At 47.3% G+C, this 23294-nt stretch overlaps 1 protein-coding gene across 4 annotated transcripts in view; it reads right to left on the bottom strand.

Moving 5' to 3' along the window:
* P2RX7 (purinergic receptor P2X 7) overlaps positions 1-22951 on the bottom strand; it is a 54371-nt gene extending 31420 nt beyond the window's left edge. For 3 of the 4 annotated variants that reach the window (XM_023204916.3, XM_023204946.3, XM_023204927.3), the window contains exons 1-2: positions 22691-22951; positions 701-869 (exon numbers count right to left, since the gene is read on the bottom strand). In XM_023204916.3, the coding sequence (XP_023060684.1) occupies positions 701-869; positions 22691-22815 (294 nt within the window). In that variant the 5' untranslated portion in view covers positions 22816-22951. The other variant, XM_023204937.2, reaches the window with a different exon arrangement.
* Between the last annotated feature and the right edge of the window lie 343 nt (positions 22952-23294).

Genomic DNA, 23294 nt, shown 5'->3' with positions numbered 1-23294 from the left:
GGATTTTAATGACCGACTGTTAGAAACAAATAGATAGCAACTGGGGCTTTATAGGGTTTTGCAAAGCATTTTAGCTCCCCAGGCCACAAACGTGCCCCTTCGTCCCTCCCGCCCCCTTCTCTGTTTTTTGGCCTCCTCAACCCTACTTTAATTTCTCCTTTTTGGCAATTCTGCTTTCATTTTCCCTGCTTGCAAATTTAGAAGTCACATGCCTTCTCTCAGTGACCGATGCCTTTCTTCTTTTTGTCATTTACATCCTTTCTTGGTGGAAAAATGTACCCAAGAATGGTCTCCTGGAGTCGTTTTTGTTGATAAAATGCCACACAATCTAGAAGGGCTGGTACTCTTTGGTAGAAAGTTCTCTGTCCTTCTGAATCTAGGCAAACCTTGCTGGCTTGGTGGCTGTGCCTCTAAAAAGCTGCATATAAATCAAATGTGAGTGAATCAAATCCTGTTTTCGATGTACCAGGACATGCGGCTATTTTGAGAAACCCTGTAGGATTTGATAAAGCAAAGGATCATCTTCTGGATCTCACCCAGGTTTGCAATTTTTAGGTTTTCTCAGTTGAGATGTTCACAGAACTTTTAAAATAGGGCCAACGTTTTTTCTGGAGTGAGGCTCTAGATCCTAGGGGGAGGGAGCAAGGCCCTGGCGACGGTGACCAGCGACGAGCCTGGGAGAATGCTACGAGGTGCTTACCTGCAAAGGGAAGGTGTAGTCTGCAGTGTCAAAGACACTGTGCACCAACTTCTTCACTCCATTCTCCACGATCTCCTCTTTCACCTCTGCTATCCCCTTCACCTTGGTGTGCACAGAACTAATGACAGGCTCTTTCCGCTGGTACAACTTGTCACTCACCAGAGCAAAGCTAAATGGCAGACATGAGAAACGGGAGGCATAGCACAGCGGGTTGGGATGCAGGTGCTGGAGGATGCAGGCACTTCTGTTCCAGTCCTAGCTCTGCTGCATGACTTGCTTCCATGTGACTTGTTTTCCCTCTCTGGACAATGGGAAGAATAGTCATACCTGCCTCATGGATTGCGAGGATGAAATGAGAGATGTCTGCAAACTCCTTTGCCCAGTATCTGGCACCTAGTGAGTACTTGCCACAGGAAAGCTACTGCCCCCAATCCTACTCTTTAATATTCTCTAACATGGACCCTCATAGATAGGACAGCTTCTCAAGTCAGAAAGTCCCGCCCCGGTAGGTTCACCAGCTTTGTCTGGAGGTTCAGTAACACATCAGCACCTTCCAGTCTAAGACAGTGTCTGGTGCGTTTTCAGAAACACCCACCTGCTTTATCAATAACATTAAAAATGGCAGCTACTCTCTCTCTCTCTTTTTTTTTTTTTTTTTGAGACAGAGTTTTGCTCTTGTTGCCCAGACTGGAGTGCGATGGTAGGATCTCGGCTCACTGCAACTTCCACCTCCCAGGTTCAAGTAATTCTCCTGCCTCAGCCTCCCAAGGAGCTGGGATTACAGGCGTGAGACATTGTGCCCAGCCTCTCTCTTTTTTTTTTTTTTTTGTATTCCAGAGAAAGGGCCTTGCTCTGTCACCCAGGCTGGAGTACAGTGGCGTGGAGCTCACTGCAGCCTCCAACTCCCGAGCTCAAGTTGATCCTACCACCTCAGCCTCCTGAGTAGCTGGAACTACAGGTATGTACTACCACATTCAGCTAGTTTTTATTATTTTTTATAGAGACGGGGCAGGTGGGGTCTCTTTATGTTGCCCAGGCTGGTCTCGAACTCTTGGCCTCAAGTAATTCTCCTGCCTCAGCCTCCCAACACGTTGTGGTTACAGGTGTGGGCCACTGCACCAGGCTGCAGGAGCTGCTCTTTCTTGAGCACTTCATGTGTGCCAAGTGCTCTACACGCACCATCTCCTTGCTTTAACCCTCACGACAGTAGGAGATAGTTAGCGGGATTACCGGCATGCGCCACCGCACCTAGCCTAAAGGGTTTGTTTTATTATGTTTTTTTGAGATGGAGTCTTGCTCTGTAGTGCAGGCTGGAGTCTGGAGTGCAGTGGCTCCATCTCAGCTCACTGCAACCTCTGCCTCCCGGGCTCAAGTGATTCTCCTGCCTCAGCCTCCTGAGTAGCTGGGATTACAGACGCGTACCACCACACTTGGCTAATTTTTGTATTTTTAGTAGAGACAAGGTTTCACCATGTTGGTCAGGCTGGTCTTGAATGTCTAACCTCAAGTGATACACCTGCCTTGGCCTTTCAAAGTGCTGGGATTACAGGCATGAGCCACCGCGCCCAGCCCTAAAGGATTTGTTTTAAATGTTTTGTTTACTCATTCAGACTTTACTTATTTAGTCCCTTCTCTCTGCCCAGCTGCTGAGTGATATTAGCAAGTCTAAGATGATGGCTGCCCTCTATAAGCTGACCTTGGGAAGCTGAGACAGAGTGGGCCAAGACTCAGTCCCAGCTGTTCTCCACCTTGGCTGTGTAACCACCCAGGGAGCTTTCAAAATTACAGGTCCCCAGTCCTATCCCTGGAGACTATGATTCCATGGGTCAGGGGAGTTACATAGCCAGGGCTGAGAACCACTAGTAGGCTCCTGAAAAGACAGCTCAGGTTTGACAATAGCAAGTACATTTGAAGAAGAGCATTCCCCATGACCCAGCAATACAACTCTTATGTATGTGCCCTAGGGAAACTCTTGTACAGTGCGGGAGGAGCTATGGGCCAGAATGTTTCTGCAGCATTGCTTGTAAGAGGGAAAGCAGGAAATAACCTAAATGTACTCAAACAACGAATGGATAAATTGTTGGATTCATACAATGAGATGCTTTGGGCCAGGCACAGTGGCTCACGCCTGTAATTCCAGAACTTTGGGAGGCCGAGGCAGGTGGATCACCTAAGGTCAGGAGTTCGAGGCCATCCTGGCCAATATGGTGAAAACTTGTCTCTACTAAAAATAAAAATTAGCTGGGTACGGTGGCGTGAGCCTGTAATCCCAGCTACTCGGGAGGCTGAGGCAGGAGAATTGCTTGAACCTGGGAGATGGAGGTTCCAGTGAGCTGAGATCGCGCCACTGCACTCCAGCCTGGGCGACAAGAGCGAAGCTCTGTCTCAAAAAACAAAACAAAACAAAACAAAAAACAAAGAACAAAAATTTGCTGGATGTGGTGGCATATGCCTGTAGTTCCAGCTACCCTAGAGGCCAAGGTGGGAGGATTGCTTGGGCCTAGGAGGTCAAGGCTATAGTAAGTTATGATTGCACCCCTGTACTCCAGCCTGGGCAACAGAGTGAGACCCTGTCTCAAAAAAATAATAATAATAAAATAATTTTTTAAAACGGGATGCTTTGTAGCAGTGAAAATGAATCGACTAGGCTGGGCATAGCGAATCACGCCTGTAATCTCGGCATTTTGGGAGGCCAAGGTGGGTGGACCACTTGAGGTTAGGAGTTCAGGACCAGCCTGACCAACATGGTGAAACTCTGTCTCTACTAAAAATACAAAAAATTAGCCGGGTATGGTGGCATGCGCCTGTAATCCCAGCTATTCAGGAGGGTGAGGCAGGAGAATCGTTTGAACTGGGGAGGTGGAGGTTGCAGGGGGCCAAGGTCACACTACTGCACTCCAGCCTGGGTGAGTAACATTGATGAACCTTGAAAACTATATAATTTATGGCTGGAGTTCAAGCGAGTAGGTGAGATTACAGGCTTGCGCCACCACACCCAGCTAAGTCAAAGAGACCAGTCACAAAAGGCTACATATTGTATAATTCCATTTGTATGAAACATCCAGAATAGGTAAAACCACACAGACAGAGAGTAGATTGGTGGTTGCAGGGAACAGAGGGGAGAGAAATGGGGAGTGACTCCTAAGGGGCATGGGGCGTCCTTTTGGGGTGATGAAAATGTTCTGGAATAGATAGATGTGGTGGTTGCACAGCACTGTGAATGTCCTAAATGCCACTGAATTGTTCATGTTTACGGTGGTTAATTTTATGTTATGTGAATTTTACCCCAATAAAAAATTATATTTTTTACATATGTAGACATATATGTGCTGTAGAAACATTAAAACAAACAAGGGAATGACAAATGTCAAATTCAGGATTTCTTTTAGGCTGGGCATGGTGGCTCACGCCTGTAATCCCAGCACTTTGGGAGGCCGAGGCAGGTGGATCATCTGAGACCCTGGGTTAGAAACCAGCCTGGCCAACATGGCAAAACCCCGTCTCTACTAAAAATACAAAAATTAGTCAGTTGTGGTGGCATGTGCCTGTAGTCCCAGCTACTCCAGAGGCTGAGGCAGGAACCTGGGAGACGGAGGTTGCAGTGAGCCGAGATGGCACCACTGCACTCCAGCCTGGGAGATAGAGTGAGACTCCGTCTCAAAAAGAAAAAAAAAAAGGATTTCGTTTAGAGATGGAGTCTTGCTGTGTTACCTATGCTGGAACACAGTGGCCATTTCACAGGTGCAGTTAGCACACTACCGCCACAAACTCCTGGGCTCAAGTGATCCTCCCAGTAGGATGTTTATAAAACAAAAGGAAAGAGAATGGGATGAAGGATGAGTTTGCAGGGAGCAAAACTGGATTAGTAATGCTTTATTTCTTAACTTGGATGGTGGTACGTGGGTGTTATATTATTCACAATATATTTTAGTATTTCCATAACGTTTATTTATTACTTATTTGAGATGGAGTCTCACTCTTGCCCAGGCTGGAGTGCAATGCTGCGATCTCGGCTCACTGCAACCTCCGCTTCCCAGATTCAAGCAATTCTCCTGCCTCAGCCTCCCAAATAGCTGGGATTACAGGCACCCACCATCATGCCCAGTAATTTTTGTATTTTTAGTAGAGACAGGGTTTCCCCATGTTGGTCAGGGTGGTCTTGAACCCCTGACCTCAGGTGATCCACCCGCGTTGGCCTCCCAAAGTGTTGGGATTACAGGTATGAGCCACTGCACACGGCCAACATTTATTTAAAAAGAAGGATTTTCAAGAAAGATGTTGGGGTAAGAGATCCAGATTTGAGACCCAATCAGCACATATGAGATAGAGCTATTAAATAGAATTCCATAGACAAATATGATAACACTTGCTCAATGATACATTTCAGCCCAGCATCCCAACACATACATGGTGTGTGCAGCGCTCTCATACTGGATGTTGCAATGTTCTCCTGGAACAACACTTGGTCATGTGACCCACCATTTGGGAAGCTCAATTCTGATCTCTCATGTTCATTCCAGAACATGCAACATATGATCGATCAGCTTTAATGGAGTCAGGCCCTCTCCTAAACAGAAAACCTGTCTCTGTGTCATCATGAACATGTAAATTTTAAGAATTAAAATGCTTCAGAGCTGCATCAAAGACAAAAAGGGAATGGAAGCGAGTTTACACACTTTTTTTTTTGAGATGGAGTCTCGCTCTGTCACCCAGGCTGGAGTGCAGTAGCCGGATCTCAGCTCACTGCAAGCTCCGCCTCCCGGGTTTACGCCATTCTCCTGCCTCAGCCTCCTGAGTAGCTGGGACTACAGGCGCCCGCCACCTCGCCCGGCTAGTTTTTTTATTTTTAGTAGAGACGGGGTTTCACCGTGTTAGCCAGTATGGTCTTGATCTCCTGACCTCGTGATCCGCCCGTCTCGGCCTCCCAAAGTGCTGGGATTACAGGTTTGAGCCACCGCGCCTGGCCGCGAGTTTACACACTTTACCTGTCGGGGGGATACCGTGATCATGAAAGTGAGTTTGTGGTGTCCTCCTTTTGGAAAGAAAGTGCTAATGACTATGCCAGAAATACTCTCCCAACCTTGCTTGGTGACCAAGGCAAGCCATGTCACCCCTCCAGGTGGTCGGTTTAATCCCTGAATGAAGAGAGAACTCCCAGCCTCCCCAATCCCCATGACCTTTTTGCTCTAAGAGGCTATAATGTTATTCATTCTGTAGCAGGCAAAGCCGCTGGTGTCTGGAGCTAACAGGAGTGTGAAGAACCTAGGGATTTCACTGGGCTGGGGAGGATGGGTCAGTTGTGGGGCAGGAGGATGTGCGCCGCCTATAGTCGCAGCTACTTGTTAGACAAAGGTAGGAGGATCCCTTGAGCCCAGGAGTTCAAGACAAACCTAGGCAACACAGTGAGACTTCAGTCTCTAAAAAAGAAGACGAAGAACAAAGCTGGAAAGATTCTGGGAAGTAGAAGAGAGCTAATGGGAGGGAAGCCAGGGCCATTGATATGGTTTGGCTGTGTCCCCACCCAAATCTCATCTTGAATTGTAGCTCCCATAATTTCCATGTGTGTGGGAGGGGCCTGATGGGAGATCACTGAATCATGGGGGCAGTTTCCCCCATACTGTTCTCATGGTAGTTAATAAATCTCATGGGATCCGATGGTTTTATAAGAGGTTTCTTCTTTTGCTTGGCTCTCATTCGCTTTTTGCCTGCCAACATGTAAGACATGCCTTTCGCCCTCTGCCAAGATTGTGAGGCCTCCCCGGCCATGTGGAACTGTGGGCCCATTAAACCTCTTTCCCTTATAAATTACCCGGTCTTGGGTATGTCTTTATTAGCAGCGTGAGAACAAACTAATACAGCCATCAAGGAGCATTCACAGGCACGTCTGGCTGAGGAGGAGCCCTGGAGTGGCAGGGAAATCAGGATGGAGGGTGAGGTTGGGCCCGTGGGACCCTCAGGCTGCTTGCTCTGGACCCACCAAATGGAGATGAAGGTGCCCACCATAAAGTCATTCTTCAGAGCCTCAGTCCACATGCTCTGAACATGAGTGACTGTCACAGACTTACACTGGCATCGCAGGTAGGATGGGCCCCATGCCAGCATGGTTAGATTGTTCTTCAAGCTCTGCAGGGAGGACCTGCCTTTCAGCAAAGTTCCTCTCCGCCTGACAGCCCCTGGGCTTCCAGAGCAAAGGTGACATCAGAGGGCTGAGCCTCCAAAGTGTATCCCTTGTATCTCTTAGTTCACGCCTAACCCAGGCCAACAAACATCTTCATGGACCCCTAAAGAACAGTAGCGCCAGGCACTGTGCCTGCAGTGCGGCACGGAGAAGCTTGGTGTGCAGCCTCTGCAACTCTTATTTAAAATCCCAAGAGGAGAATCTGATCAGGTCCATCGCTGGTCCACCTGGCCATGCTGGGAGCTCAGCAAGGGGCGAGGATCCAAGAGATGCTCTGATAAGAAAGTGAGGGGGGAGCCAGCACCCCCAAGGCAAGTTAAATCCTGATTGAATTAGTTTCTGGTTGTTGCTCTAACAAATTACCACAAACTTAGTGGCTTTCAACAACACTAATTTATTCTTTTGCAGTTTTGGGGGTCAGATTCCTAAAGTCAGTCTAACAGGGTGAAAATCAAGGGTTAAAAAGAAAAAATATAAGTTAAGATCACAGCTGGGTGCAGTGACTCACGCCTGTAACTCCAGCACTTTGGGAGGCTGAGGCAGGTGGATCATTTGAGATCAAGAGTTTGAGACCAGCCTGGGCAACATGGCGAAACCCCATTTCTACTAAAAATGCAAAAATTAGCCAGGTGAGGTGGTGAGCGCCTATAATCCCAGCTACTTGGGAGGCTGAGGTGGGAGAATCGTTTGAACCCGGGAGGCGGAGGTTGCAGTGAGCCAAGATTACGCCATTGCACTCCAGCCTAGATGACAGAGCAAGACTCTGTCTCTAAATAAATAAATAAATAAATAAATAAATAAATAAATAAATAGAAAGATCCCAGTACAAGTCATTCCCATAGGCAATGGGAGTGTCTTCTAGATATCTCTTTATGTCCACACCTAGACACATGAATAGATATACTGATGTTACAAACATGGCTGCAGGCTGTTTTGTAACTTGTTCTTTTTACTCAATAATACGTTATTAATTCTTTCTATGACAGTAAAGATATATCTGTGATAAAGATAGATCTGTGATACACAGTCATTCTCAGTGGCTAAAGAGTATCCTAGTGTTTAGATTGAATGTATGAAACGGCCCATTTTGACTGGTTGCAGTGACTGACGCCTGTAATCCCAGAACTCTGGGAGGCCGAGAAAGGCAGATCACTTGAGGCCAGGAGTTCAACACCAGCCTGGCCAACATGGTGGAAACCCCATCTCTACTAAAAATACAAAAATTAGCTGGGCATGGGGGTGCACACCTGTAATCCCAGCTACTTGGGAGGCTGAGGCAGGAGAATTGCTTGAACCCGGGAGGCAGAATTTGCAGTGAGCCAAGATTGTGCCACTGCACTTCAGCCTGGCGACAGAGTGAGACTGTCTCAAAACCAAACAAACAAAACTGCCCATTTTGCATTTTGTAGGCCATAGCTATAGAATATAGGCCGTTCCATACGGTTCAAGCTAAAAGGTACATTGTGATAATTTGCCAACCAGCCTTCAGGGATGGATAATTACTGGAACCTTTGTTCAATTTTCCCAATTATAAACATTTTTGGTAACCCTAATATAGTCCTTACCATATGCCAACCACTCTTCTAAGTCCATTTTGCTAACATATATTAACTCTTGCAATCCTTACTCTCCCCCATCAAAAACAAAAGCAAAACCAAAACCAAACAAACAAAAAAACCCCAACTCTATGAGGAAGGTACTAGTATTACCCCCACCTGATAGCTAAATAAACTGTGGCATGAATGAAGTGAGAAGCTTGTCCAAGGCCACGTAGTAAATAGCAGCACCAGCTCCAAACACAGCCATGTGGCTTTGCAGCCTCAGCTTTCTTAAATGCTACAGTAAATGGAATTCTTTTTCCAATATCCTTTTCAGATGTTCATTGCTGGTATAAAAAAAACCACACAATTAATTTTTGTGTGTTTATCTTGTTCCTTGCAGCTTGACTGCAGTGGTTTCTTTGCTCTAACAGTTTTCTTGTGAATTCTTTGGAATTCTCCCTATATGGGATGGTGCCACCTGTAACTAAAGATAGTTTTACTTCATCCTTTCCCATCTGGATGCCTGTTATTGCTTTTTCTTGCCTAATTGCTCTGGCTAGAACTTCCAGTACAATGTTTAACAGCAGTGGTGAAAGTGGGCATCCTTGTCCTGTGCCTGATCTCAGGGAGACGCATTCATGCTGTGCTCCTAACCACTGTGCTTACTGTCTGTTCCCGCATTCGTGTTGCCAGGAATCCCTGCACAAGCTTCTTCTCACACCTAAGGCATTAAGTCCATAGGACAACTTCTGGGTCAAAGGGTGTGCACATTTTATATCTGAGTTCATTTTCCCAAATCACAAAAGCTTGAACCATTTCATGCTTCTATCAGCAAAGCAAGAGTGTGCACACTGCCTCTTCGGAGGGGCTTGGCCCAGCTCAGTGGCCCACGCCTGTAATTCCAGCACTTTGGGAAGCTGAGGCGGGCGGATCACTGGAGGTCAGGAGTTCAAGACCAGCCTGGCCAACATGGTGAAACCCCGTCTCTACTAAAAATACAAAAAATAACCAGGCATGGCGATGTGTGCCTGTAATCCCAGCATTCGGGAGGCTGAGGCAGGAGAATCGCTTGAAACCAGGAGGCAGAGGTTGCAGTGAGCCGAGATTGCACCATGCCCTCCAGCCTGGGTGACAGAGTGAGATTCCATCTCAAAAATAAAAAAAAAAAAGAGGGGCTTGACAAATAAGGGGACTGTCATGTGAACTTGGCTGGGACAGTAGAGGGTCTGGTAGCCAGGCTGGGAGCACATGGCCCATAGGATGGGGGCTGTGAGTTTGAAGAAGAGGAGAGACACAGTAGCAGTGTGCAGCCATTTGAAGAGTAGAAGAGGGACGCAAGGCAGAACTCTAACCAAAAGGCGAAAGTTACGGGGAGATAGACTGTGGCTCAGTATAAGGAAGAAATGTCTAGCAGGGCAGTCCCAGAGCAGAACAAGCTTTCCTTGTGGTTGCTGCTGGTGATGGTGAGGAAGATGATGAAGATAATTTTCATTTACCCCATCAACTTCCCTTTCTCTCCTGTCCCATTTCCATCTGCATTTAAACATCATTTCTCCTCTTAAAAATGCCTCCCCTCCCCAGCTTAATCCCTCCTACCACCACTCCATGCCTCTTTTCTTTATAGCCAAGTCCCTTGAAAGAGTGAGTCACCAGGCTGGGTGTGGTGGCTCACGCCTGTAATCCCAGCACTTTGGGAGGCTGAGGCAGGTGGATCACGAGGTCAGGAGTTTGAGACCAGCCTGGCCAACATGGTGAAACCCCGTCACTACTAAAAATACAAAAAATTAGCCGGTGTGGTGGTGCATGGCTGTAATCCCAGTTACTTGGAGGGCTGAGGCAGGAGAATCGCTTGAACCCGGGAGGCGGAGGTTGCAGTGAGTGGAGATCACACCATTGCATTCCAGCCTGGGCAACAGAGAAAGACTGCGTCTCAAATAACTTTAAAAAAAAAGAAAAGTAAAAGAAAGGGTGAGTCATCACATCCACTTCCGCATCTCAATTCACTCGCTCCTCTACCCATTCCAGTCTGGCTGCCACCCCCATCCCTTGTCTAAAGCCTCTCTTGCCAAGTAAACAACAACGTCATTGTCACTAAATCCAATAGATACATGACGGACCTGATCTTGCTGGAACTCTCAGCAGCAGTTGACACTGACTGTGACCATGCCCCACTTCCCTCACCTCCTTCCCTTAGCTTGCAGGAATCCACTTGTGCCTGACTTTCACTGGATCTCTGTGGCTACCCTTCTTAGAATCTTTTGTGGATTTCTGTGCTCCCACCCCTTAAAGGTTAGCACTCCTCGGGGGCATGTTCTAGGCCCTTTTGCTTTCTCATCTACATCTTCTCTTGCTGGTCGGTTGCAACTTCTTCCAGGGTTCTGGTTGTCATCTATTTGCTGGTGATATAGAAACCTACATCTCAGCTCCAGATTTATATATCCAACCACCCATTCAACATCTCCATTTGTACATTCCATAGACACCTCAAACTCAATGCCTTCAGTTCTGACCTCATCTTCCACACCAAACTGGCTGTTTCTCCTGCATTTCCTATCCCAGCAAGATATTCCAGCACCCATCAGTTGCCCAAGCCAGAAGCATGGCACATTCCTTGACTCATCCTCTCCCTCTTGTCCACCCACCCATTCAGTTGCCAAATCCTACTGTTTCACTTCCTAATATTGCTCAAATTCATCTACTTCTCTCTTCTGCCTCTGTCACCTCCCCAGTCCAGGTCACCATCAGCTCTCAGATCTGGACATCCCAATAGTCTCCTAAATGGCCTCCATTCCTCCAGTCTCACCCTGTCCCCTCCACTCTCCACACTGCAATACTTTAGTGAGAGCATGGACTCTGGAGTGAGGTTCAATTTCAGCTCTACCGTTTACTGGTACACGACCTTGGGCAAGTGACTTAACCTTTCTGAGTCATTGTTTCTTCTTCTGTAATACGAGGATATTAGGGCTGGGTGCAGTGGCTCACGCCTGTAATCCCAGAACTTCGGGAGGCCAAGGCGGGTGGCTCATTGGAGATCAGGAGTTCAAGACCAGCTTGGCCAACATGGTGAGATCCATCTCTCTCTTTTAGTAGAGATGAGATTGCTGAGTAATCCCAGCTACTCAGGAAGCTGAGGTAGGAGAATTGCTTGAATCCGGGAGGTGGAGGTTGAAGTGAGGTGTGATCATACCACTGCACTCCAGCCTGGGCGACAGAGTGAGACTCTGTCTCCCCCGCAAAACAAGAGGATATTAGTATTCTATTGGGCAGGGTTTCTAGTTCTCAACAACAGAATTCACTCTGCTGAGTTTAAGAGGAAAGATTGTCCAGAAAAGACAAATCTCCAGAGGCAGAGAGTAGATTCTTGGTTACCTGGGTTGAGCAACCACGGTGGGGAGTGACTGTTAATGGGTGTGAGGGCTCTTACTGGGCTGATGAAATGTTCTGAAACTGGATCATGATGATGGTTGCACAACTTGGTAAATTTACTAAAAGTTATTGAAATGTATATTTAAAACAGGCAATTTTATGATATGTAAGTTATACCTCAAAAAAGTTGTAAAAAGAGACTTTCTTTTTGAGATGGAGCCTCACTCTGCCACCAGGCTGGAGTGCAATGGCATGACCTCGGCTCACTGCAACCTCTGCCTCCTGAGTTCAAGCAATTCTCCTGCCTCAGCCTCCCGAGTAGCTGGGATTACATGTGCCCCCACCATACCCAGCTAATTTTTGTATTTTTAGTAGAGACGGGGTTTCACCATGTTGGTCAGGCTGGTCTCGAACTCCTGACCTCAGGTGATCCACCCACTTCGGTCTCCCAGAGTTCTGGGATTACAGATGTGAGCCACTGCGTCTGACCGATACTACTTTTTTTGAGATAAGGTCTCACTCTGTCACCCAGGCTGAAGTACAGTGGCACAAACACAATTCACTGCAGCCTCACCCTCCCAGTATCAAGCAATCCTTCCACCTCAGCCTTCCCAGTAGCTGGGACTACAGGCATGCAGCACCATGCCTGGCTAATTTTTTTTTTGAGACAGAGTTTCGCCTGTTGCCCAGGCTGGAGTGCAGCAGAGTGATCTCAGCTCACTGCACCCTCCGCCTCCCAGGTTTAAGTGATTCTCCTGCCTCGGCCTGCCAAGTAGCTGGGATTATAGGCACCTGCCACCACGTCTGGGTAATTTTTTTTTTTTTTTTTTTTTTTTTTAGTAGAGATAGACTTTCACCATGTTGGCCAGGCTGGTCTTGAATGAACTCCTGACCCCAAGTGATCTGCCCACCTGGGCCTCCCAAAGTGCTGGGATTACAGGTGTGAGCCACCGTGCCCAGTCGCTCTGTCCCCCAGGCTGGAGTGCAGTGGCATAATCTTGGCTCGCTGCAATCTCTGCTTCCCAGGTTCTAGCGATTCTTTTGCCTCAGCCTCCTGAGTAGCTGGGACTACAGGAATGTGCCCAGCTAACTTTTGTATTTTTAGTAGAGATAGGGTTTCACCATGCTGGCCAGGCTGGTCTCGAACTTCTGACCTCAAGTGATCTGCCTGCCTCAGCCTCCCAAAGTGCTGAGATTACAGGCATGAGCCACTGCACCCAGCCAAAGTTAACAATTTTGAGATGGTGAGAGGACCTTGTGTCATCCAGGTGTGCCCTAAATGCCATTACACATGTCCTTATAAGAGACAGGCAGAAGGAGATTTGACACACACAAAGAGGAGAAGGCCATATGAAAACAGGGCAGAGAGGTCTGAAGATGCTGGCTTTGGTGGGGCACAGCAGCTCCCGCCTGTAATCCCAGCACTTTGGGAGGCTGAGGCAGGAGGATCACGTGAACCCAGGTGTTCAAGACCAGCCTGGGCAAGATGGCGAGCCTCCATGATATGGTAGAGTTGACCTGACCCAATCACATGAGCCCCTCAAAACCAGAGAGTATTCTACTGGTCCCAGGAGAGAAGTCAGAGGTTTGAAGCATGAGAACAATGTGTTGTGTCATAGTAGGCTTGGAGATGGAGAGGACCACGTGGCGTGGAATATGGGAGGACTTCAGAATCTGAGAGTGGCCCCAGGCTGACAGCCAGCAAGGAGCAGAGCCCAGTCCTGCAGCCTCAAGGGATTGAATTTTGCCAACAACAAAAATGAGATTGGAAGTGAATTTTCCCCAGAGTCTCCAGACGGGAACTCAGCCCGCTGGCACCTTGGTTTAGGCTTGTGGGACTGTGTTAGTTTCCACTGCTTGTAACAAAGAGAAATTAATCCAGCCTCAGACACCCCTCATTCCATGGGGCAGCTCACAGTGTGCAGTGGGAGTGGGGCCCTCTAAGGCAGGGTCCAAGGAAGGGGATCCCCTATTGTATGGGTCAAAGAGCAGTACTTCTCTCCATTCCTGAATTTGAATTCTGCGCACGCCCAGCATCCTGTGTTATTCCTTGTGTATCAAAATGTTGCCTGGGGCATATGTTTAGAAAGCTTGGGTCTCCTGTTGTGTCCCGGCCGCAAGGGAAGCTGGGACATTCAGCTGTGACATGGATTGGGGGGGTTGGAACTCATAACACAGAGCATTCCCTAAACATGGTTAGGCTGTTCAGGTCATGATCACCCACTCCCACAACCAACCTTCCAGGATTATGTAGGAGGATCAAATAGGCCAATACACTTCACATGCTAAGAACAGAACTCGGCACATGCTAAGTCCTCTGCAGTACTCAGTAGGTGTTATATTTCAAGCAGAATGGTCTCTCTAAAATGAAAATATGAGCATAAAACCCTTCATGTTTTCTGTATGTTTGAATATTTTCTAATAAGATGCTGGGAGCTGGGGGGACAGCTCTCCATGCTTTCTAGTGCCTGCGGGATGCAGCTCAAGGCGCTCCATGATCCGGCCCCTGCTGGCTTCCCCAGCCCCGCTTTCTCTGCTACTGCACCGGCCAGCTGTGGGCCTGTGAAAAAGCTGGACAAACTGTTCCTTCCTCTTCCCAACACTGTGCTACCCATGCAGAGGGGCTGGAAGGCTCCAGTCCAGGGTGGGAGGCTGGGCTGGGGTGGCATCCCCAGAGGCCTGTGGGTGCAGGAGAGAAGCCTCCATCATTACCCCTCAAAACAAGAAAATCAGACACAGCGGCAGGTTTTCATAAGGCTACAGCCATTCATTTGAAAGAACCATGCTTATCGTTTGAGATGATGTGCTTCCAGCTATTTTGGTATTTTGGTGTTAGACATGAAAAAAAGGATGTGGATAGATGGCAGTAGGCAGGTGTTTTAGTTGCTTGTCTGATATCCTTTATTTATTTATTTATTCATTCATTTATTTATTTATTTTTGAGATAGGGTCTCGCTCTGTCGCCCAGGTGGAGTGCAGTGGTGCGATTTAGGCTCACTGCAACCTCTGCCTGCCGGATTCAAGTGATTCTCCTGCCTCAGCCTCCCAAGTAGCTGGGATTACAGGAGTGTGCCACCACGCCCGACTAATTTTTGTATTTTTAGTAGAGACAGGATTACGCCATGTTGGCCAGGCTGGTCTCGAACTTCTGACCTCAGGTGATCCACCTGCCTCAGCCTCTCAAAGTGTTGGGATTACAGGCTTGAGCCACTGCATCTGGTCCTTTATTTATTATTACATAAATATTTTAAGACCGGGTCTGTCTGTCACCTAGCCACAGCTCACAGCAGTCTCCACCTTTGCCTGGCCTCCTTCACAGTGCCATGTTAGTCCTCAAGCCTCTCCTTGGTCTTCTTCAAGTTGGTAAAAGGCATCATCGTACCTCAGGAACCCAGAGTCATCTTTCACCTCCTAGCAAATCTGTCAGTTCTGCCTCTAAAACACATCCCGGCTTTGTCCACCTCTCTCCAGCTCCGCCATCCCATTTTAGCCCAAGCCTCCATCTCCTCACATCTGGTGACTCCAGGAACCTTCTCACTGGTCCCTCACCATCATTCTTGTCCCACCACACTCTGTGCTCTGCATAGTGACCCATAAGTCTTCTGGAAACATGAGTCAGATGCTTTCACTTCTCTGCATAACACTTTTCAGTGGCTTCCCATGGCACTGAAAATCAAACTGCAACTCTTCCCCCGACCTGCCCTCAGCTCTGGCTGCTCCCTCCTCTCTCTCCAGGTTCTGGGACATGCCATCCTTGCTGTTCCTCCTGTGTTTCCAGATCTTTGCATTTACTGTTCTCTTCATGCTGTGTGTCACGTGGTTGGATTCTTCTCCTCCTACGGGGTCACTTCCCGAACTGGGTTATCTCTGACCCTCCCCCTCAAGCTCTAGCACATCACCCAGGTGTCAGGGTTTGGATGAGAATGTGGCAGACCTCCTGCTTCGACTTCTCTGAAGACGGTCAAGGGCAGGCCGGGCAAGGGTGGCTCACACCTGTAATCTCAGCATTTTGGGAAGGCAAGGCGGGAGGCTCACTTGAGGCCAGGAGTTCAAGACCATCCTAGCCAACATGGCAGAACCCCATCTCCACTAAAAATACAAAAATTATCTGGGTGTGGTGGCGTGTGCTTGTAGTCTCTACTGGGGAGGCTGAGGCAGGAGAATCGCTTGAACTCAGGAGGTGGGTGTTGCAATGAGCCAAGATTGTGCCACTGCACTCTAGTCTGGATGACAGAGGGAGACTCTTGTCTCAAAAAAAAAAAAAAAAAAAAAAAAAGATGGTCAGAGGGGCCATGCTTGGGTTGGATTTGGATTTGCTCCTCCTGGCGTCTGGTGCCTCCCTGGCCTCTGTGCTGGGCTCACTTCCACTCAGCTGGAGGAGGCCCAGACTCACAGGTTTGTGGCCACCCGCTGGGAAACAGGTGTTCAGCCAGGAGCTCCATTTTAACAGCCACAAACTAGCATAGCAGCACCATCTCCATGGCGACAGCCAGCCTGGGACCAGGAATGACAGCACAGGCTCACTGTTGGCGCCAGTGGAGGCTGACTGGGCAGTGAAGCAGCAGCAGCTCTGAGTGGAATTGTTTCCTGTGCCTCTCTCTATCTTCCTTAGTCTTCTGTGGCCATTGGAAAAGCTTCTGTGAGGACTGGTCTCCAGGGAAGAGGGAAATCCTCCAAAGAGAATGCAACCATCGTTTATTCCTTTGCTTGAAGTCTTCCCATGGCTTCTCAACCCACTCGGAATAAAATCGAAAGAATTCTCCAGCCGGGTGCAGTAGCTCACGCCTGTAATTTCAGCACTTTGAGAGGCTGAGGTGGGCAGATCACCTGAGGTCAGGAGTTCGAGATCAGCCTGGCCCACATGTTGAAACCCCATCTCTACTAAAAATACAAAAATTAGCTGGATGTGGTGGCATGCACCCATAGTCCCAGCTACTGGGGAGCCTGAGGTGGGAAAATCACCTGAGCCCAGGAAGTCGAGGCTGCAGTGAGCCAAGATCATACCACTGCATTCCAGTCTCGGTAAACAGTGATAACCTGTCTCAAAAAATAAAAAATAAAAATAAAAAAGAATTCTCCAAGGTGGTGCCATCATAGGCAGCTTGGTTTAAGCAACAGCTTGGTGGTCAAAGAAACCAAATAGTAGTAAAGTACCAAGGTGAGCTGGCAGCCTCCGTAGGCCAAGCAGCACGTCCGAGATGAGGAGCAGGGCTCCTGGTGGGACTGAGGAAGGGGCCGAGGTAAGAATACGAGCTCAGCAGTTGCCCAGATAAAGTCTCCGCAGCCCAGCTGCAGGGCTGAGACAAGCCAGGACTACAGAAGCAGACTTCAGAAATCCCTAATTTCTGGTTTTTGGAAAGACCTTGTAATAGATCACTGATTTTTGTCTGCCTCCCCTCCCCATTTCCTTTTCCCATTTGGTCTGTTAACAGAATCTTCCTTCCTAAGGAAAATCCACTGAATGTGGTTCAGGTAGGGCTCACACGGCTCCCTTGTTTTCTACCTACTTCCTGCCACGGGAGCCAGCACGTGACCCAGGCTGGCCAATCAGATGACACCTTGGCCATGGCCACAGTGACTGATTCAGGGATGGATCTGTAACTCACATCTGATCAATCAGAGTCTTTCCTGGGACTTTCCTAGCAGAGCTATCAAGAAAGACTTGTTTACTCCTCTAAGGTTGTTAAAAGAAGAGTATGTGAGGATATCTTGCTACATAGAGAGCTGTTCAAGAAGGAAGCCAAATAGAAGCAAATGGAGCCAGGATGTAGGGAGAGGGATCCGCCCTGATGACATAGTTTTCCGCCCTGATGACATAGTTTGAACTCTTATCTTCATTCATGTCCGACGATAGCACCATCTCTTCCAACTGCCCAGTTACATGATCCAATAAATTCCGCTTTGAGGCTTTGTGGTTAACATAAGTTGGGTTTCTGTCACTTACTGCCCAAACGATCCTGGCTGACACAGACCTGCTTAGCATCCTGTCTGCACAGACCTCCAACACAAACTCCTCTTGTAGCTGCATCCCTGCCTTTGACTCCAGATCTGAACTTGGTTGTGAGAATAAGAGAAGCTGAACAGCCTCTTGGTTAATTTCCCCCATAACGAGTCCCTGCTTTGTATCCTATTTTCAGTAACTGAGGCCCTGTCTCCTTATCCTGGCTCTTAGTCCTTCCAGCCCCAGTAGGAACACCTGGTCAGAACATGTCACTTACTGCTGTGTCCTGAACATTGCTCGAGCCTGTCTGGATTTCCACCTATGGTCCACACCAGTCCTACTTGATGCAAACTACATTCCCCAATTCCTATGCCCCATGGGTCTACCCATTTCACAGATGGCTAAGTCATGGTTACATGAACTGAAGGCTTCACAGTGCAACTTAAGGCAGCATTTCCCAAACTGTGTACTGTGAGACTCCATTTGGCCATTTAGTGAGATGTTAATAGATAGTCCATTAAGCAAGAGGAAAAAAGCAAAGCTGGCGATAGTTTTTTCTTCCATTTTATATTTTAAAATACAAACAGTAGAGAAACTTTTATGTGAAGGTTATCTTCTAAAGGTGGCACTTAAGATGAAAATCATGGCTCATCAAAATGGCCTTTTAAACCCTTAAATTGTCCACAAAGCATAGCAAATGCCTCCCACTTCCTAGTGGGTCCGCTGGAGCCAATTTTGCCTCCAGCTCTAGAATAAGTTACTGTTTTGACAGTTTCGCTCCAGGTGAAGGTGAAGGAGTTGACTTATTTTAGGGGCCTCGTGGCTGAAAAATATGTACCCAGATTAATACGTAGAGCAGCAAGATGCTCGCTAAAAAGCATGTGGGAACAGAGATTGACGGAGGGAACCCCAGATGCCAGTATCCCGTCTCACACCTACTCCAGGGAACCTGGTTGCTGAATCATTGCATTATTTATATTGTTCTCTCTCTCCATGTCCCCATGGAACATGTATGACTGAATCTGAGGGAGTTAAATACATGTAATCATTACAAGGTGTTCTCATAGTAGTCTGTTTTTAGAAAATTTATTATTATACAATAATCTACTTTTAAGAAATTGAAGGCTGGGCATGGTGGCTCACACCTGTAATCCCAGCACTTTGGGAGGCCAAGGCGGGTGGATTGCTTGAGCTCAGGAGTTCAAGAGCAGCCTGGACAACTATGGTGAAACTCTCTCTACCAAAAATACAAAAAATTAGCTGGGCGTGGTGGTGTACACCTGTAGTCCCAGCTACTCGAGAGGCTGAGGTGAGAGGATTGCTTGGGCCTGGGAGGCGTAGGTTGCAGTGAGCTGAGATCATAAGACTCCACTACAGCCTAGGTGACAGAGTGAGACCTCATCTCAAAAAGAAAGAAAAAAGGAATTGTTGGCCCGACCCAGTGGCTCACTTCTATAATCCCAGCACTTTGGGAGGCCAAAGCAGGAGGATCACTTGAGGCCAGGAGTTTGAGACCAGCCTGAGCAACATACGGAGACCCTCATCTCTACAAAACAGATAAAAAATTAGACATCATGACGTGTGCCTATGGTCCCTGCTACCTGGGAGGATGAGGCAGGAGGTCACTTGAGCCTGAGAAGGTGAGGCTGTGATGGGCTGTGATCATGCCACTGCACTCCAGCCTAGGGCGACACAATGAGACCCTGTCTCTAAAAAAGAAAGAAAAAGACTGTATGCTGAGCCCAAGAATGTCAGGAAGTCCCATCACCTGCTACATGAAATTGTGACATACAATCTATGTATTAATGCAGAAGGGGGCATTTACTAATTATGCTCTTTACCATTGGTCATATGATAGCTGGTTTAAGTAATATGTCTTATTTTAGATTGCAGCACACATATATATATATATATATATATATATATATATATAACTATATAAAAATATATAAAAATATATTAAAAATATATATATTTAGTAGAGATGGCAAAATCCTGTTTCTTCTAAAAATACTATATATATATATATATATATATATTTTTTTTTTTTTTTGAGACAGAGTCTTGCTCTGTGGCTCAGGTTGGAGTGCAGCGGTGCAATCTCAGCTCATTGCAACCTCCACTTCCTGGGTTCAAGCGATTATCCTGCCTCAGTCTCCCAAGTAGCTGGGATTACAGGCGCCCACCACCATGCCCGGCTAATTTTTGTATTTTTAATACAGATGGGATTTCCACCACGTTGGCCAGGCTGGTCTCAAACTCCTGACCTCAAGTGACCTGTCCGCCTTGGCCTCCCAAAGTGCTGGAATTACAGGCATGGGCCACCATGCCCGACCCAGCATATATGTTTACCATTCAATGTTTGTTGAATGGTAAACGTATGAATCTAATAATAATAATCCTAATAATAGCATTATTAATAGTAAGAACTAACACTTAATCAGGGATTGCTATATGCCATATAGTTCTCAAACAACTTTGCATTTATTAGTTCATTTAATATTCCTATCAACGATGCTCCCCATTTTACAGATGACGAAACCAAAGCTCAAAGAAGTGAAGGATTTTTGAATCCATATTTCCAGATCTCAAATGCTGAACTTGGACATGATTACTTTGAGGGTCAGAGCAGAGGATGTATATAAAAATACATATGTGTATTTTATATACATATATACTATTATATAATCAAAAAGATTATTATTATTATTATTACTTTGAGATGGAGTCTTGCTCTGTCACCCACACTGGAGTGCAGTGGCTCGACCTTGGCTCACTGCAACCTCCGCCTCCGGGTTCAAGCGATTCTCCTGCCTCAGCCTCCGGAGTAACTGGGATTACAGGCGCCCACCACCATGCCCCGGTAATTTTTGTATTTTTAGTAGAGATGGGGTTTCACCATATTGGCCAGGCTGGTCTCGAACTCCTGACTTCATGATCCACCTGCCTCGGCCTCCCAAAGTGTTGGGATTATAGGTGTGAGCCACCGCACCCGGACTCAGAAAGATTATTTTTAAAAATAGATACCAGCTCTTATCCTATGTCAGTCATCATGATAAGGGCTGCTCATGCCTTTTTTTTCTTTTTGGTTGTCACAACCCTACGACCAGATGCAGAAACTGAGGCTCAGAGAAATTAATGACTTGGCCCAGAAGACATAGCCAGTATTATGAAAAAAGTTACCCTAACTCTTAGTAAACTACACTGCCGCTGTCTATAGATAAAAGTTGCCTCCATCATCATTATCAATCAGCACAGAGAATAAGAGGCACTCACCATCAGGGAAATTCAAATCACAACCATAGTGAACTACCACTTCACACCCACTAGCATGGCTATGATAAAAAAGACAGACAACTGGCCAGGCATCGTGGCTCACGCCTGTAATCCTAGCACTTTGGGAGGCCGAGGTGGGTGGATCACTTGAGGTCAGGAGTTCAAGACTAGCCTGGCCAACATGGCGAAACCACGTCTCTACTAAAAATACAAAAATTAGCCAGGAGTGGTGATGCACACCTGTAATCCCAACTACTTGGGAGGGTGAGGCAGGAGAATCGCTTGAACCAGGGAGGTGGAGGTTGCAGTGAGCTGAGATTGCACCACTGCACTCCAGCCTGGGCAGCAGAGCAAGACTCTATCTCAAAAACAAAAATAAAACAACAGCAACAAAACCCAAAGAGACAGATGATAACAAGCATTGGTGAGGATGTGGAGAAACTGGACCTCTCATACTCTGCTGATGGGGGTGTAAAAACGGCAGCTGCTGTGAAATTCAGCTCCATATTTCCCCCAAAGGTGAAGCATAGTTAACATATGACCCAGCAATTTTATTCTTAGGTACATAATCAAGAGAAAGGAGAATATATGTATCCACATAAAACCTTGTACACAAATGTTCGCATGGCATTATTCATGATAGCCAGAAAAGGACACAACCCCAATGCCCATCAGTGGATGCATGGATAGATAAAAGTGGTCTATCCATGCAATGGAATATTACTCAGCCATAAAAAGGAATGAAGTATCGGCCGGGTGCAATGGCTCATGCCTGTAATCCTGACACTTCGGGAGGCTGAGGCAGGCAGATCACTTGAGTCTAGGAGTTTGAGGCCAGCCTGGACCACATAGTGAGACCCCGTCTCTTAAAAAAAAAATTGAATGAAGTATTAACACATGCTACAACATGGATGAGCACTGAAAACATGCTAAGTGCAAACAGCCAGGCACAAAGGCTGTGTGATTCCCTTTATGTGAAATGTCCAGAATCGGCAAATCCATACAGGCAGAAAGTAAATTGGTGGGTAGGAAGGAGGAGGAACAGTGTTGGAAATTATGGCCAAGGAGTGTGGGATTCCTTTTGAGTCGATGAAAATTGATTGTGGGGATGGTTGCACAACTCTGCGAATAATCTGAAAATCATTAAATGATACGCTTTAAATGGGTAAATTGTATGGTGTATAAATTATATCTCAGTAAGTTTCTTTTAGAAAAAACAAAAACCAAAAAGCAGGGCCTTCCTGACATTGGTGAAGACCTAAAGTTATCATACATTTTCAAGCCTGTATTATCACCTTGGGAGGGTGTTATTCCTCCCAAGCACGGTGACTCAGATGCCAGCATGATCACCAGGTGTGCCCTGAGATCCTTGCCTCCTCCCTGGGGATCCAGGGCGTTGCCCTGCGCTTTCCCAACTTCCCCAGGCGTGCCCTGCCCTGCTCGCCCTGGCGGGCCTGGAGTAGAGCAGAAAGGAATCCTGCCCGTCCCGTGGCTTCCCTCTGCTGCAGCCTGGCACCGTTTCCTCTTGCCTGCTGCTGCTGCTTCCTCCCTCCCGCCCAGCTTGCTGAGAGCACGTCTCAGATTCGAAAACCATGTGAGATTCAGACTGTGCACCTGAAGCTGCCCCCTGGGGCTTTCTGTGCTGTCGGCCACTGCAGAGATCTGGATCCTCCTCACATCCCACTTACCTAACGTAGGAAAAGACGATCACATGGAAGAACCACTTAATGGTGCCATAATTCATGCTCTGGATCCGAGTGACTTTGGTGGTCTCATACTGGAAAACATCACTGCAGCTGCAGCAGGCTGGCATGGTGACAGTCTCCGTTCCTGCGCGGAGCTGGACCAGAGCTCTACTCTTCCTGACGGGCCCACAGCAAGCCCCCTCCCAGTAACTGCAAAATGAAACGTACTGATTTTTAGCAGGAGCCTTTAACTTCAAGCTCCTCCAATGGCTGCAGAGTTGGGGCGGGCCCTGGCAGTTGCCCCAGATGCGGCCGCGATAAACAAGAAGAGCCAAGTCCTACGGGCCTGGCTGGCAGATGACCTCGCCCCAGCTGGCCTCCCCCAGATGCCTACACAAAGATGGTGTTCAGAGGACGGGCATTTTTAGAATTCTCTCTTTCCCCCTTTCCTTTCACTTTTTTGGTTTCATTTCTGTTAGAAGAAAGGGGCAGCCGTGCAAATGTCACAAGACCCGGAGCTTCCATTGTGCCTCAGAAAAGGGCTGAGATCTTTCCATTGCCTGAAGCCCCACTCAGAGATTGATTCATTCATTTCTACAACCCTTTA

Source organism: Piliocolobus tephrosceles, chromosome 10, assembly GCF_002776525.5.
Source record: "Piliocolobus tephrosceles isolate RC106 chromosome 10, ASM277652v3, whole genome shotgun sequence".
NCBI lineage: Eukaryota > Metazoa > Chordata > Mammalia > Primates > Cercopithecidae > Piliocolobus > Piliocolobus tephrosceles.
This window is presented reverse-complemented; position numbering and strand designations above follow the sequence as displayed.